Source organism: Lissotriton vulgaris, chromosome 11 (assembly GCF_964263255.1).
Source record: "Lissotriton vulgaris chromosome 11, aLisVul1.2, whole genome shotgun sequence".
NCBI lineage: Eukaryota > Metazoa > Chordata > Amphibia > Caudata > Salamandridae > Lissotriton > Lissotriton vulgaris.
In genome coordinates this window covers 177387439-177404544 of record NC_141699.1, presented here as the reverse complement: position 1 = coordinate 177404544, position 17106 = coordinate 177387439, and the positions used below count along the sequence as shown (strand labels likewise).

Below are 17106 nucleotides of genomic sequence, written 5' to 3'. Positions count from 1 at the left end.
AGAAAATTAAACTGAAGAGTTAACTTTGATTATATGGATTCCATAAAATTCATCATTTATATTTTCCCCCATTTCAAAGTGTCACAACTGCAAACTGCAGGCATCTTGCACCAGGTGACCTGTAGAAATGGTGCTGTAAATTGTAGAAACATACTTCAAAAATATTAAGACATAATTGACTTGATTTGAAAGTTGAGAAAAAAATGGACTCAATGTTTCTTGGAAATATTTTTCTTCACTTTAAGTTTCTCCAATTTAAAAAAAGACTGTATTTGTCAGTTACAAATAAAGACAGTGTCTACTGGCAACTTGGAGCAAGATGCCTGTTTGTAAATGGGACACTTTGAAATGGGAGAAAATTACAGTTAAGAGTTAACTTAATCATTAAGGTAACTCTTCATTTTAATTTTCTCCCATGTACAAGCATCCATTCGCATCATTTTGTTCTCGTCCAATATGGAATTGACAAGAACATTTATTTATGACTTCACACCTACGATACTTATACCTCAGTGCATCAGTTCTGCCCCTCCCTGCTCTGGGTCATAAATCTGACTCCAGCACTGTTCATTATCAGACCCTGCTATCTGCAGCCAGAAGATAATAATGTAAAATAAACACCACCTTCCCTTTAAAAGAAAGATGTGACCCTGTTCTTATTTTTTAATGAACTCAGGGCTGTGAGCCACTCTGAAGGTGTCTTTGAGCTACTGATATCTTGCGATGGACTGGTTGGAGACTCCTATTCTAGATGGTTTAAGACATGGGAACTCAGAAACATTTTCCGAGGGGCCCCAAAGTTCAGGGTGGTAGTTTGGTGGGGGGGACGACCGGTTTGATTGTAGTCGAAGCAGAGCATGTCTATTTGCTAAAGTGCAGAAAGGGAAACCAGACACAAGCTGGGCTCAATCCTGGCTTCCCCACTTCACCAAATTGTGTGATCCTAGACAATGGTTTTATTCCACTCCTTTATCTTCATTATTGCATATAAGAGGACCTCGAAAAACATGATTATAGGAAGTGCACTGTATCAACCCTTCTCATGTGTTTGATCTAATAAGCTGTAATGTTGTTCATGTATAATAGCAACTAGGCCAACAAAAGGGTGTACATAACAACTGACTTGTCTCTTAGTTCACTGTTGGCATTGTTGTCAGAGTGGGGGGGAAAGCGTGACTGTTTCTAAACTCATATCTGAAAACTTGAAAAGAAAAATGCCTCTCAATGCACTGATATAATCTGATGTATTAAGGTGAAACAGTTCTGCATTTTTGAGTTTTAGAATTATGAAGAGACTTAATCATATTTTTATTCATTGGCTGCCAATTGTCTTAAAAAATGAAGGTGTTCCCAAAGTTAAGTGGTACAAGACACAATGCTTACTTCCTTTGTTTAACTTCAATAAATCTTTAACTAAATTCTTGCCAGTTTGTTATTTTTTTTGTTTATATTAGTACTGAGTTGAGTAAATAGCAGCCCAGTGCTCCTTTTAAGCCAGGGCACACATGTAAAGGTCCGAAGGGCTGCATGCGGCCCTTGGGCCACACTTTGAGTATCACAAACATAAGTGCTATTTGATTCTAAGCACTAAATTTTGATTTATTTAAAAAAAAATGTATCACTTGGATTCTACATATTGGATTTTTGTCTTTTTGGTCTTGTTTTACTCATAAAAATATAATCTATTTTGTGTGGAGTATTTCTGTGATGTTTGCATTGTGTAACTGTGCATGTGTGTTGAACAAATACTTTACACAATGCCTCTTTAGATAAACTTTACTGCTCTGTGTCAAGCTACCAGAGGGTGAGCACAGGTTATCTTTTAGTGTCTATCCGGCGTACCCTGAGTAGAGTGGTTGTTTCTGCTTGTACAGGGTGTATATTCTGACTACCAGAGACCTCAGTTCTAACAACAGTATATACTGTCCAAACTGAGAGTACGGATCGAGCAAACTGTTAAGTGTTTTTTAGATTCCATACAAATATCAATGTTCGAGAAGCTCGGTGTTTTGGTTCTACGTATTTCGATTCCCTTTTGCAGTTTCCCTACCGTTTCAGAGTTTTTTTCTCAAATGTAAAAATTCCAGCACATGCATGATTTACTTAGCTCTGACTTGAGCCAATCCTGTTGGTACTCGTGTCTGCCTCGCCCTTTGCTAATACCTCGGGCACAATCTCCTGTCCCAGAACGGCTAGAACTATTTCATCATAACTCAGCATCCATTGTTAGTTCAACAAAGCGTTCTTCCCTTCCACTACTTGCTCCCTTAAAGAGCTCGAATGCATCATAATTGGTCATGCCCTTCTCATCACCTCGTTTCATCTTTCTTAGTGTTGCAGAAGTGAACCTTATGTCATGCTTGAAGACAGCTGCTTCTTTTCTGCTAGGTATACATTGTTTTAAGTAAGCCTTTATTTTTTTTGCTGTGCTAACAGTTGTGCCATGTGCTTCTAGAAAATGTGCATGATGCCTTCCTATTTGTTGACATTGCAGATGCAGACCTGGGGCGTTGTCTTGCAGCAGATGGCCTTTATTTATACACAACGAACTCGGTGGGCAGGGGGATAAGCAAGCTGGGGTCTGGACTCCATGGCACCTTGCGGTAAGGCACATTGCTCGTCTGGAGATGAAATAAGCTTGTCCTTGTACTTTTATTAATTACAATTATTTCTGTGTCTGTAAACCTGCTGCTTTTTACTATGTCTCATCAGCCTTTTATACCCAACAACATAAATGCTGGTCTTTTTTTTCTTCATAATAAACAGCTGGGGAATCTGAGTCGAAGGGGAATAGCTTTCAAGGGTGGACAAATAAATGCATTTCATCCTATTAAAAATTCATTTTAGGGTCTCATGCAGGAGCCTAACACGATGAAAAGTGATTAAAATATGAACAATCATCAACTTTATGATTACATAGCAGATTAGATTGTTGTAAATGCGCACGATTAATTGGGGCAGTTGCAAAACGAAGGGACCCACTACCAAATGAGGAAAGAGACACCAAAAATGCTGGCCAGCTTTACACGTATACGCCTTTCTTCAGCCTAGCGAGTCCCCTGCTGCCCCACAGAACCGACAGGGCCTATGTTATGCCTATAGACGAGGAGAGGCTATTGAAAGGGAAGTTGGCTGAATACCGAACACATATAGAATATAGAAGTAAAAAAGACGACTTCGAAAGTTTAAAAAAATGGAATCTGAGTGAAATTGATGAGGAACCAAAGCAACGCCATTGAGCCAGCGAAGTGAAAGTATTTATATTTGTAATTTTTAATAGCACTTTGGAGGCAGAGTATCGAGGCATCTCTTACGCCGAAGCTAGTATGCCGATGTTGTGAGGTTAGAATAGCCCACATTGTTACAACAGCCTCATGCTAGGTGGGACATTTCTGCAAGATATTTCCAGAGTTTGATCACTCTGTGTGTACCAGGCTTCCATCTGTGTTTTTGATCATTTAATAATAATAATAATAATAATCTTTATTGCGTGATTTAAAAAAAGATTTAAAAGGTTCAAGATTGCATTTAGAATATTAAATTCATTAAAAGTCAGTATGTATAGATGATAACAAATGAAACTTCCATTTAAAAAGTCATATTCATAAAAAGCCAGCAACAGCAAGTAAAATTTGGCAGCATTATTCCTATGGGGGGTCGCAAACTCTGGGCAGCTCAGTAAGTTTTTTTTGCAGCGCGCTCCATGAATCTTACTAGGGCACAATTTAATTTAGTGTTCCTAGGGTCGAAACAGGCCAAAACTGCTGCTCTACAGCTTCTAATCATGTTTCTATTCCAATGATGCTTGAGTAGGGCCCGTCTCTCTGTCAATAGTAGAGGGCACAGGCATATGATGTGTATGATATCTTCTTTGTGGGTCCCACAAAGTCGGCATTGAAGTTTTCCATGTTCTCTTTTCCATTTTGTTTGATCATTTAACAGTAGATGACAATAGGAGGTCAAGGACAAGAAAAGTAGTGAAGAAAGCAGTGGTGATTTATAATAGATGGTAAACTAAATAACCGTGCAAACTAGGAAGCCAAGTAATACGAGAGCGGGATAGAAAACGATGGATCATTCTGGCATAGACCTCTGAAAATATATATATTTTTTAAATTATTTTTCTGAACATTTTTTTTATTTTTTTGTGTTTTTGAACAATTTTATATTTTTGGTTTTTTTTTTAAGGGAACAAACAAAAAACAGGGAATTGGAAATGGCTCAACAGGAGCAAATAAAAAGAAAATAATTACTGTTTTCTTTCCTTGTCTACAGCATTATTTATTAAGGTGACGCTAAGTTCACCATAGCATAATGTTTTGCCACAGAAAATGCAAAGAAATTTGAGCTTGCTGAATATTTGGCACTATGTGGCGTTCTTCAGGACCAGAAAGTGAGGGTACAGAAGAGGAAGTGCTTGCCACAGGGGGTGGGTTGTTCCGAAGTTCCTGGACTTCAGCCTGGGCCAAATTATTGGGATGCCACCTCTCCATGTGGCGGATCATGGTAAAATTACCAAAAGAATATTTCTTTGAGGGATTGCCCCTGGAGAGAACTTTGTCACATATAAGACAGGTGACTTTGGGGGCGTTCACCTTTTTTTGGTCATCTGGAAAAGAAAAAAATTGCCAAATGAAGTGCACTTTGACGTGCCTTTGTCTTGGTTCTTCTGGGAGGAAGCGCCTTCGTTGTTGATCCTCCTCCTCTTCTTCCTCCTCTTCTTCTTGTCCTCCAAGAAACTGTGGTGGTGGACCTTCTTTTCTTGGTGGTGGGGGTGGTGGTGGGGGTGCACCAGCTGCAGCAACAAGTGATGCCATTGTTTCCTCCAAAATAGCTCTTGCTCTCTCAATGAAGAAAGTAAGAATGAGGAAAAAGGGGGGCGTGGCTAGCAGCCAACGATGGCGGCCGCAGCTTAGGGAGGCTCCCGAGTAGAGGCGGCTTCCCGCGGCAATCCGTTGCATTTATCCTGGTTTTTTAAAGTGCTTGAGAAGGTGGATTGGACCCGGAGTCCGTGCGGCACTCAGCGCTACAACATTGGACTCGGTGGCAGCCTGAACGGGCTTCGAAACATCGGGCGGAGACCGGAGGTGAGAAGGGCCTCCTGCCAGCCTGGAAGCAGCAGAGTTGCGGAGAGGAGGTAGCCGGCCGGAAGTGGCCTCGGGGCGGCGGTGTGCGGCAGGAAGTGCCGGTCATCGGACACGTTATCCAGAACACCCGCAATCTCTCCCCCAGCAGCCTCGACATATGTGCGGCTCCCCGCGACACTCGGAAATGCCCTACAACCCCGTTTGATCTGACCGGGGGCGCGCACAGAACCTCTGACTACGGCAGTGACGCCGCCATCAATCACACCACACGCGAGCGTCACCCCGGCTCTCAACAGCGGCTCTCCCCACAGAACTGCGGTCGCTCCAACTCACCGGGTCTATCAGTGGGGGATAGCGGATCCCTGGGGACCCCCTTCAACAGCGTGCTCGAGCACTTGCACAACACTCCACGTGAAGGACACTGGAAGGAGCAGAGGGGCCCCCGGCGGTTCGCGCTCTAAAGTGGCGCTGAGACCCTGCAAGGTACTGTGACCCAGCGCAGGTTGTGGCCCACGGCGCGCCACCAGACTTCTCGGCGGGCTCAGTGAAGGTGTGTGGGGTCGACGAGCCGTCTAACTTTTAGCGCCACAGAGGGAGGTGCTGCATAGACTGCCATAACCCTGATCAACACTCGGCAAGTCACTCCCGAGGTGCCATCTAGCTGCTGTAAGCCTGCGGGGGGGACTCTTCACCCCTCATTGTGGACTCAATTCCACACCCGCTGCACGGGTTTTTTACTGGTGCGGCCGTGGGCGGCACGAACGCTGGCCTATCGTGACATTTTACACCGCTACTACCACACAGCGCCATGTCAAACAGGGGCCCCAAGCATAGTTCTACCCAGGCCAAACTGGATAAATTCGCGTACGAGAGACAGACGCCGCCCCAGGAACAACGCAAGAGCGCCGGGAAAGCGGCAGACACCGAAGGGACTAAGAAGGCCACACTTGAAGATGTCCTGGCGGCGTTGGCCCAGGTGCAAGCGACGGTGGGAGCAACGGCCACTGAAGTCACCTTGATACGGGCGGACCTCCAGAAAATGAACTAGAGGGTCAAGCAGGTAGAAGTCGTCACTAAATCGTTGGTCGAGGACGTGTCTGAACTGCAAACGGCAATGGAGCGACTTCAAACCGACAACAAACTGCTAAGGGACAAACTGGATGACCAAGAAGGTCGCTCCCGGCGCAACAACGTCCGAATTTTAGGCGTGCCGGAATCGGAGGACACGGGGGTGATGGATCTCTACGTGGAGGACTTGATAAAAACCCGACTCAAACCCAAGGGACTCTCGAACTTCTTTTCGGTAGAAAGGGCCCACCGTATCCCGGGGGAAAGCCAAAGACAGGAGGCCCCCCTCGGCCAATACTAGCAAGACTGTTTAACTTCAGGGACCGTGACGCCATTCTGCAGGCCGCAAGGGTGGCACCAGCCATTCAAATCCAGAACTCGAGACTTGCTTTCTTCCCCGACTACACGGCTGAGGTATCCAGGAAGAGGAAGACGTTCCTGGAAGTAAAAAGAACGCTGAGGGAGAAGGAATTGCCATACTCGATGATATTTCCAGCTCGGCTGAGGGTGGTTGCGGACAAAAAGGTGTGGTTCTTTGACTCCCCCGAGGCTGCCAGGGACTGGCTGGAGGGTTGGCACACGGTTGGCCGGCAGCGCAGAACTCACAGACCGGATCACGAACGCAGAGACGACAGCAGACATGGTTCACAGACGTCTGGACGCGGAGGGGGAGCGGAGGGCTCTCCCTCCCGTGGAACTGGAGGGGCGGATGGAGAAGGATGACCACTCCCCCGGGATCTGTACTGATGACAGTTGCTGACCATCGACTTATCATTTCAATTGCTGCACGAGGACTCAGGCAAGACCACCCCTGAAGCACGCAGGGATGCCGCCTGCTCGGGGAGACACTCTCCCCCCTACACGCAAGTACTCTGGTTGTGGGATGGGTTAAGCACTCTGCTCAGTTGGGGGGGCGGGCAGTTGAAAGTCCGTTAGGCAGGGATGCAGGGAGGGGGGGGGGAAGGGGGAAGGGTTGTTTTTTTACAGTTAGGAAATTGTATGTTAGGAACACATATGTACGGTCAAACACTGCAACACACCACTCACGTGATGTAACGGACCGTTTGATTCCGTTAGGCAGGGGGGCAGGAAGGGGGGATTATTTTGAAATGTTCACGTTGGGAATGTACACAAATGGTCGAGAACGATGTTTCCATTCATATGGGACTCAATGCACACAGGTGGGGACAGACAGCGATAATATGCCCCCATGAAATCTCTAGGCTCCTCGCTGCGCGGAGACGCAGCTGCTGGGCCAGTTGCATCTCTTGGGCAATACATCATGCACCTCATAGTCCCCAATGGCTAACAATCCTGTACCGATAGGGGGAGCAGCACCCCCCGATGCACAATGCCCGTCTCTGACCTTGATGTCATGGAATGTAAGAGGGTTGGGGGACAAGGTTAAACGGGGGTTGATAATGGCTGCTATTAAGCGACTGCGGCCTACTGTGGCCCTGCTGCAAGAAACTCACCTGGTAGGGGGGGCCACAAAAGCCTTGGATAGACGAGGTTACAAAATGTGGGCTCACTCTGAATTCACGTCCGGCTCCAGGGGTCCGGCATTCTAGTACAGAAAAACGCACGATTCATGCCCCTATCGTCTAAAACTGATGACCAGGGCTGCTTTGCGGCCGTGCACGGGCAATGGGAGGGGAAACTCTTCAACTTTGTGTCGATATATATTCCGCCGGCATTACATTCGGTCCATCTCCCGAGACTAGGGGAGTTCCTTCTAACTCTCCCTGAGGGTGAGATTATTCTAGGGGGGGGATTTCAATGCAGTCATGGACACGCAACTAGATAAACACCCCACACCGGCCCCGACGGGGGGTAACACATACTTACGGCGTTTTACAATAGCCATGGGCTTGACCTACGTCTGGAGGCACTTGCACCCGGGCGTGAAACAATACACCTTTCTCTCCGCAGTGCATGGCAGCCTATCCCGCATCGACTACTTCTTGTCGCTGGGTGACGGCCTTCATCACGTAGATAACCTGGTGATTCACCCTCGAGGTATTTCAGACCACTCACCACTCACTCTGACACTTTCCCTACAGACGAGAGCACGCAAACGCATCTACCCCATTCATGCATCCTATTTTAAAGTTCCACAGGTTCGCAAAGCTCTCAAACGTGCCACGAAACAATACTTTCTTGAAAATGTGCACTCAGTACGCTCCCCAGCGACACTCTTGGAAGCCTATAAAACGGTCCTGCGAGGGCAAGCCATTAACACTATAACCGGGCACAAGAGGCAGCAGTCCCAGGAGCTGGCCGATCTGGAGGTGGCATTGCGGGAACGAACCACAGCTCACAGGCTGCACCCCTCTCCCTCCACCCTACACGCACTCACTCTCCAACATAAGTTATATAACGATCACCTGCGCTTGGTTGGTAAAGGACACATAACCGACACTCAAAATAGAATTTATGAAGTGGGGGACAAAGCAGGGAAAATGCTAGCATGGCTTGATAAACGTGAGGGCAACTCCAGGGGGATACAACGACTGAAAGATGTACATGGGGTGCCACATTCAGATCCTAGGCGTATCACAGAGATACTAGCGGCCCATTTTGAACAAGTATATACCCCGGAACAGGTGATCACACCTGAAAGTGCCAAGGCTCTCTTGGCTCCGATTGAGGTCCGAACGTTATCACCAGAGGCATCAAGTGAATTAGAGGCAGACATCACTGCTGAGGAAATCCAACTGGCCATTAAGGCTCTGAACCCGGGAAAGGCAATGGGGCCGAATGGAATACCCATAGAATGGTACCAGGCGATGCCGGAGACCCTCAGCGTACATTTATTAGAGATGTTCAGGGACTGTTTAGAGAAGGGTTCCCTTCCGCTGGACCAGCGAGTGTCAACTATCGTGACTATCCCCAAGCCAGGTAAACCGCCGGAGGAATGTTCCTCTTATCGACCCATTTCCTTACTAAACGCGGAAGTGAAAATTCTGGCTAAACTCCTAGCACAAAGGATCCTGCCCCATCTGTCTTCAATTATACATCCGGATCAATCCGGGTTTATGCCGCACAGGAACACAGCGTTGAACCTGCGGCGACTGCACGGTGTACTGGCTAGAACGAACACCATTAAATCGCTGGCGGTAATTTTAGCACTTGACGCCAAAATGGCATTTGACCTGGTGGAGTGGGAATACCTGTTTGAAACGCTGACACATATGGGATTTGGTCCTCGCTTTCTTGCATGGGTCAAACTGCTATACACGGACCCAATGGCTCACGTGGTGGCTAATGGCCATATTTCACATGCATTCCCGTTGGGAAGAGGCACGCGGCAGGGATGCCCTCTGTCGCCCCTGCTGTTTGCCATCTCTCTGGAACCTCTTGCAACCCTCATACGAACTTCACCCCTCATTAAAGGTATAACATGGACCAGGGGTTGGGAAGATCGGCTGTCCTTATACGCAGATGATATGTTGCTCTATCTAACTGACCCCGACGGAGGTATACCGGCTTTGTTGCATATCTGCGACACGTACGGCAGAATCTCCGGCTATACGCTAAACTGGGCGAAGTCTGAAGTATATATTTTGCAGGGTCCAGCCCCGAACCTCGACAGTGCGTGCCCGCTGAAGCTGGCGGGTTCGTCATTTAAATACCTAGGCATACATATCACTAGGGACCCAGCAGAATTCCTAGATAAGAATCTGAAAACACACTTAGACCGGCTTAAACGGGATGTAGAATTCTGGTCGGGCCTGCCGTTGACGCTCCTGGGCAGGGCGGCACTCTACAAGATGATGGCATTACCACGCTTTTTATACGTCCTTGAGAACTCACCATATCCTGTGCCCCCTAAGTTCTTCCAGAAAGTGGCGGCTCTGGTCTCCAACCTTCTATGGGGCAACCTCCCGGCACGGGTGGCGCAATCCAAGCTGCACAGAGACTGGTATAGCGGAGGTATCGCACTACCAAACCTGAAATTGTACTACTGGGCTACACATCTCAAGCCCATTAATCAGTGGGTCCACGCACCACATACTGAGCCGGCATTCCATTCAGACAGGGCACAATTGGGCACAAATAGTATGTTGGGTCCGTTGTACCATCGCCGTAAGGTGCGAGCACTAATGGGCCCCACTAAACTTACAGTTCAGTTATGGCACACAGCAACGGCTGCTCTGGGCTGGAAAGGGAAGATCACCAGGATGACTCCACTGTGGGACTCTCGAGCGTTGGGCAATCTACGGAACACAAAGGGGTTCACACACTGGGACATGATAGGAATTACCACAATGGGTGATCTGTGGGAGAGGGAGGAGGTAATCCCTTTTGCCCGGCTAAAAGAACTATATGATCTCGGTGACAGGGAACTTTACAGGTACATTCAAATCCGACACGCACTGCTTACAGCCCTGCCACCCGACACACCACTGCCCGAGTCTTCTCCTCTAGAAGACCGCCTCCTCACTGATTACATGTTAGAAAGAGCGACGTCCCTCACTTACCGTAAGTTGCTCAATAATACCCCGGATCCTACACTCCACCTGAAAGAGAAATGGGAGGGGGACGTTAACGACATGGATGAACATGAATGGAATGCGGCAATTGGGTCCCCTAAGGAAGTGGGCATCTCGGCACGCATGAGACTAATACAATTTAAGATCCTACACAGGGTTTACTACACGAGGACTGTGCTACACCACATACAGAGGGCACCCCATCCTTACTGTTTGCGTGGGTGCGGAGAGGAGGGCACATTTTTCCACACCATATGGGACTGTCCCAAAATCCAGGAGTACTGGAGGCAAATACTCCGCACGATCTCACAAACATTAGACCAATCCCTACTGCCTGACCCGAGGAGGTGTTTACTAAATATATGGGAGCCTACTGACTTGTCCAGGTATGAACAGCTCTGGGTCACAGCGGGGGTAATGGTGGCGAAACGTGACATAGCACAGCGCTGGGGGGCAGCAGACCTACCGACCAAGTCCCAATGGTGCCTGAACATGGATAGAGTAATGTTGACCGAGAGAGCAGTGTATTCCAGCCGAGCCTGCCCCGGGAAAAGGAACAAGATTTGGTTAAAATGGAATGAGTATAGAGGGGATATTTGTGAACCCTTGCCCGAAGACGATCAGGAAGAATCCGACGACGAGAGTGAAGAGGGTTGAGGCTAGGCGGGGTGGAGGGCTAGATGGAGGCCACAGCAACTACATGTGGACTTCCCGTAGAGTTTAGAACTGTAGGTCGGGTGGTGAGGGGACGTGTGTTGAGGGTGGGCACATTCAAGTACTAGGAAATGAGGTTCGACTAAATGTCTTCCAAGAGACACTCACAACTTGAACTGCATTATTTCATACTAGACCGTAATGTCATTCCTAACATTTCATGTTATTAGTTTTTTGTTTTTCAAAAGGAAAAAGAGAAAAAATACCATCAAAGCCACGTCATCCGCTTGTATTACTTGCTCAAACTGCACTTTTATTTCTCAGCATGTTTCATTTGACAATTAATGTGACTATTGCCTTGCTGACCTTTTCGCTGACCTACACTGTGAGTAACGATCTTATAATGGCGGCCGGCCCGCAGGGTTGTAGGCACTCCGCTGTGTACTATACAAAGTGCAATAAAGGTTTTGGAAAAAAAAAAAGGAGGAAAAAAGGAGGGGGCTTTCATTATTTGGAGAAAAAAAATGATGAGAACCAATGAAAAGTGTTATTTTCAAGTCACATGACCCGATGAGCTTACGTTACGCGCTACGGCGCTCTTACGTTACGCGCTCCGGGCCGTGCCGCGGAGCACTTCCGGGTGCGTTTACGCAGCGCGTCAAAAGACACATCGCGCGGCTACGCGATACGTCACAAGACGCATCACGCGGCTAAGCAATACGTCACGCTTACGCGTCGCGTCACGATGTTGTTTTCGATCCCGACATTGGCGCTAACGGGGCGCTTCCCGGTTCGTGCACCGGGGCGCTTCAAAATACTACGCTTTCCAGGGCGCTCACCGGGACGCGCACCGGGAGCGCTCAAAGACACAAAAAAAATGAAAAAAAAAATTGAAAGCACTGGTAGCCCGATGTGCGTTTGCTATGTCTCAAGATATATGCTCCAGTTGTTTTTAAGAAAATTAACTTAAAAAAAATATATATTGGGCTACATTGGGCTTTATATATGTTAGAGCCCAAATGTAGCCCAATGTAGCCCAATGTAGCCCAAAGATGGCCACCAGAGACAAAAAAATACAAATGTAGCTCAAATATCAGCCAGATGTAGCGCAACTATAGCCCAATGATAGTATGTACCAGTGTGTTCTAAAGAACAACTAGAGCGGTAACAGTCTTACTTATAAAGTGAGACTTTTAGTTGGGAATTGGCATTAAAAAAACTTTTGAAATTCACTGAAAAAAACATAGGTTTCACACCAGTTATAGTTAGGAATTAGCATTTAAAAAAACCTATTAAATTCACTGAAAAAACTATAGGTTTCACACAAGTTATAGTTACCTAGAAATTTTACTGGCATAAAACCATTGAAATTCCCACGTTATAGTTAGTTAGACTCACTATAACTTGCGCGTGTAATGCACTGCTGATGACATCCCATATTACATCACTCATGACATGGTCAGTGACATCACTCATGACATCACTGATGACACCATCCTTGTGACAGACAGGCTGACCTCCTTTCACTGTAAAGTAACCCTTGAAACAAATATTAAAAAATAGAAACTAACATTTTCTAAAAAGTGGAGATACCTGTACCAGTTACAACAACCAATTCAGTAATTCCACCATTTACATACACATCCACTCATTCACCAACAGTTCTATATAGTCAGTCATACATATACTCACTCATCATATGTAGTGAGACACCTATACATCCGTTAACACATCGACAGACTTCCATAAGTTGCTCACACACATATTCACACTTGCAAATAAAATATTGAACATCCATTTTTTTGCATATACAGCTATACACACACTACCACCTTACTTCTAAGGAAACTTACACATACTTACTCTCTTAAACAATCACTTATAGAAACACATACTTATTTAAACAAAAACTCTTTCAATCTGTGACTCTCACATATACTCACTTATATACACCAATACTCACATATACTAGATTAAAACATATGTAGTGACTGATAAAGACACTAGTGAGACAGTCATTCACTTACTATCACATACATATACACACTCACTCACCCTTACAGTCAGGCACATATGCTGTCTTCAAAACACATACAAACAGTGAGTCAGTCATTGATGCATCTGTGTGCTAATTAACACACCCACCAAATCATACAGACATTTATACTGATACTAAACAAAAATCTAATAACCCATAGAAACACACATGTAGCTACTCACCAACCCATGCACCCACTTATACACAAAGTGAAACACTGATACAAACATTTAAATATTGAAACAATACTCGCTAATATATCTATTCACTATGATACACGTAATAAGCCAGTTAACCAATCATTTAAAAAAAAAAAACATCCATTGACACTTATTTAAACATTTATTCTTCCATTGACCTTTACATATACATATATAAAACATGTTTATGTTTCAGAAAGGCAAACATTCACTGGATGGTGTCATCAGTGATGTCATGAGTGATGTCACTGACCATGTCATGAGTGATGTAATATGTGATGTCATCAGCAGTACATTACGCGCGCAAGTTATAGTGAGTCCAACCAACTATAACGTGGGAATTTCAATGGTTTTATGCCAGTAAAATTTCCAGGTAACTATAACTGGTGTGAAACCTATGGTTTTTTCAGTGAATTTAATAGGTTTTTTAAATGCTAATTCCTAACTATAACTGGTGTGAAACCTATGGTTTTTTCAGTGAATATATATATATATATATATATATTATTTTTTTTCACTGAAAAAACCATAGGTTTTAGGGGTGCTACAGTTAGCTAGACATTTCACTTGTGTAAAACCATTGAAATTCCTCCATTATAGTTAGTTGTACTAACTATAACTCGCACGCCCCCAATCCACTGCTAATGTCACATATTACATCATTCATGACATGGTCAGTCACATCACTGATGACATCACTGATGACATCACTGATGACATCACTGATGACATCACTGATGACATCACTGATGACATCTCAAATGACATCACTGATGACATAATCCGGTGAATATGGTTTGGTTTGATATTTAAATAAATATTTTATATATATATATATATATATAGCAATCTGCCTTGAACACTGAGTGGATGTATAAGTATGTGAATACAGGATTTACTAGCAATGTGATTGACTGTCTAAGTGAATAATTTAAAGTGTCTCACTAAATATATGGGATAGTGATTAAACTTTGTGAATACCTGTATCACTCTATCTTTTGTTGTGTAAACTACTACATAAGTTAGTTACTTGCTATGTGAAAGTCTACATTAGTTATTACTTAGTTAAGTGAGTATTTGTATGGGATAGTGAATGTGTGTGTGGTTGGGTGGGACGGTGTGACTGTTGAAAGATGTGTAAATAGTTGATATAGTAGCTATATGAGGTTAAGACTGTATGTGGAAACAGTTGTTTGTGTGGGTGAATCTCTTTATGGGTGTGGTGATGAATAAATGTATTTCTCAATGATATATGTCCTACAAACTAAAAATATAAAAGGCAGTGTATGTGACAGTTGTGTATGAATAAGTATACATAAGACTCAGTGATTGTATGATTGATGTATGGATAACTGTATACTTGTGATAGTGATTTTATAACACACTAAGTATGAGTTACTATCTATATGAATAAATAAAGTGGTGTTTGTGTAAGTGTGTAGCTTAGTAAATAGAAGTATGATCAATTGTTTGCATAAGTGAGTAGGATGTCTGCATAAGTGAATAGGATATGTGCTGGTGTGTAATGTTGATGTAGGTGTATAAGTATATTTAATAGTGTTCTATTGATCTTTGTTAGCATGTGTGAGTAAATCTATAGGTAAGTGTTTAGATGTGTGTGTAGATGTAGGAGTCACTGAGTGGGTTTTTAGAAACTTGTATCGGTGTGCCAATGGTTTCAAATATGGTACTTCATATTTTATAATGCGTGTTGAAAGGTTATGCTACTGTATGATGTGTATCAGTTTGTCACATGGATGATGTCATCAGTGATGTCATTAGTGATGTCATTTGAGATGTCGTCAGTGATGTCATCAGTGATGTCACTGACCATGTCATGAATGATGTAATATGTGACATCATCAGCAGTGGATTGCGGGCGCGCGAGTTATAGTTGCTACAACTAACTATAACGGGGGAATTTCAATGGTTTTACACGAGTGAAATGTCTAGCTAACTATAACACCCCTAAAACCTATGGTTTTTTCAGTGAATTTCAAAGGTTTTTTAAATGCTAATTCCTAACTATAACTTGTCTGAAACCTATGGTTTTTTCAGTAAATTTCAAAGGTTTTTTAAATGCTAATTCCTAACTATAACTTGTCTGAAACCTATGGTTTTTTCAGTGAATTTCAAAGGTTTTGTAAATAACAATTTTTAAATGTATTAATTGTTATTTTTATTTGTTTTCATACTAATTTTATACATTTTTTAAAACAATGTATTTTTAGATATCTTATTTTTTACATTACATTACATTACATTATACATTACATTACAAATATACTTTCTCAGAATGAATTACTTTAGTCTAAATACTTTGCAAATAGGCAATAGTTTTCTAAGTACAGTAGTTACAGTTGTAATGTGCAACACAATTTCAGTCACAATGCAACATTGAGGTCAATGTGAATTTCTAGTTAAATGCAATTAGTTACTTTTTGGATTACTTTTCTAACCACAGGACTGGATCCAGTCCTGGGACATCTCCTGTAAACAGTTGAGTAAGAGCGTTTTGGTTACAGTAGTGATTTTTAAGGAATTTTATTGTATTTTAAAAGTTGACACTTAAAAACTTTTTCACATAGATTCACCAATGTTATCCCATGGGAGGAAACTCACTTAGCAGGTAAGTAGTGTTAACATTACTTTTTCGTACTCTGTGGTGGCTCCTGGATCCAGCACGGGTGCATCTCCTGTAAACAGTTGAATGAATGCGTTTAAGACATATAGGCATTTTTTAATGAATATTTTTAGTTTGTGAAAATAGACACTTAGAAACTTTTCTGGTGAAAACCAGACAATGGATTCCTATGGAAGGAAATACAAGTTACTGGTAAGTATGGTTAGAATTACTTTTCAGGATCAGTACTGGGCTCAAAGAAGCAGCACTGAGGTCACTCCTGATAACAGGTGAGTAAATCGGAATTTGTTGTTCGGCTGATTTTAGCTGAATATGCTAAAGTACCAAAACTCCACACTTAAAAGAATTTCCAAGTGAAACCAGTCAATGTTAGCCTATGGAAGGAAATTCACTTAGCAGGTAAGTAGTGTTATCGTTACTTTTTCTTAATCAGTGGTGTATCCTGGATCCAGCACTGGTGCATCTCCTGTAAACAGTTGAAAGAATGCGTTTAAGTCAAACAGGCGATTTTTTAGGAATATTTGTAGTTTGTGAAAATAGACACTGAGAAACTTTTCTGGTGAAAACCAGACAATGGATTCCTATGGAAGGAAATACAAGTTACTGATAAGTATGGTTAGACTTACTTTTCAGGGTTAGTGCTGGGCTAAAAGAAGCAGCACTGAGGTCTCTCCTGATAACAGGTGAGTAAGTCGGAATTCGTAGTTCAGCTGATTTTGGAGGAATATTTGTACAATGGTGAAGGAAGGGGGCGGGCCTGAGGTGACATGTGTGCAAACACGCCCTGTGGCGCATTTTAAGTTGCATGATTACGTGCCCTTGAATCCTGAGGTCCCCTGGGGGCCAACTAGCCCACCAGGTACCTCCAGTATGCGCCAGGAGGCTGCGTTGCAGAGAGGTGTTCAGAGGCCATGCCCCT

General features: G+C 43.9%; 1 protein-coding gene across 1 annotated transcript in view; it reads left to right on the top strand.

Annotated features, from left to right (window-relative positions):
* The window catches only part of HECTD4 (HECT domain E3 ubiquitin protein ligase 4), a 2691195-nt gene that overhangs the window by 276898 nt on the left and 2397191 nt on the right, over positions 1-17106 (top strand). The window contains exon 5 of the mRNA XM_086943079.1: positions 2495-2603. Within this exon, the coding sequence (XP_086799205.1) occupies positions 2495-2603 (109 nt within the window). The remainder of the gene's footprint in view (positions 1-2494; positions 2604-17106) is intronic.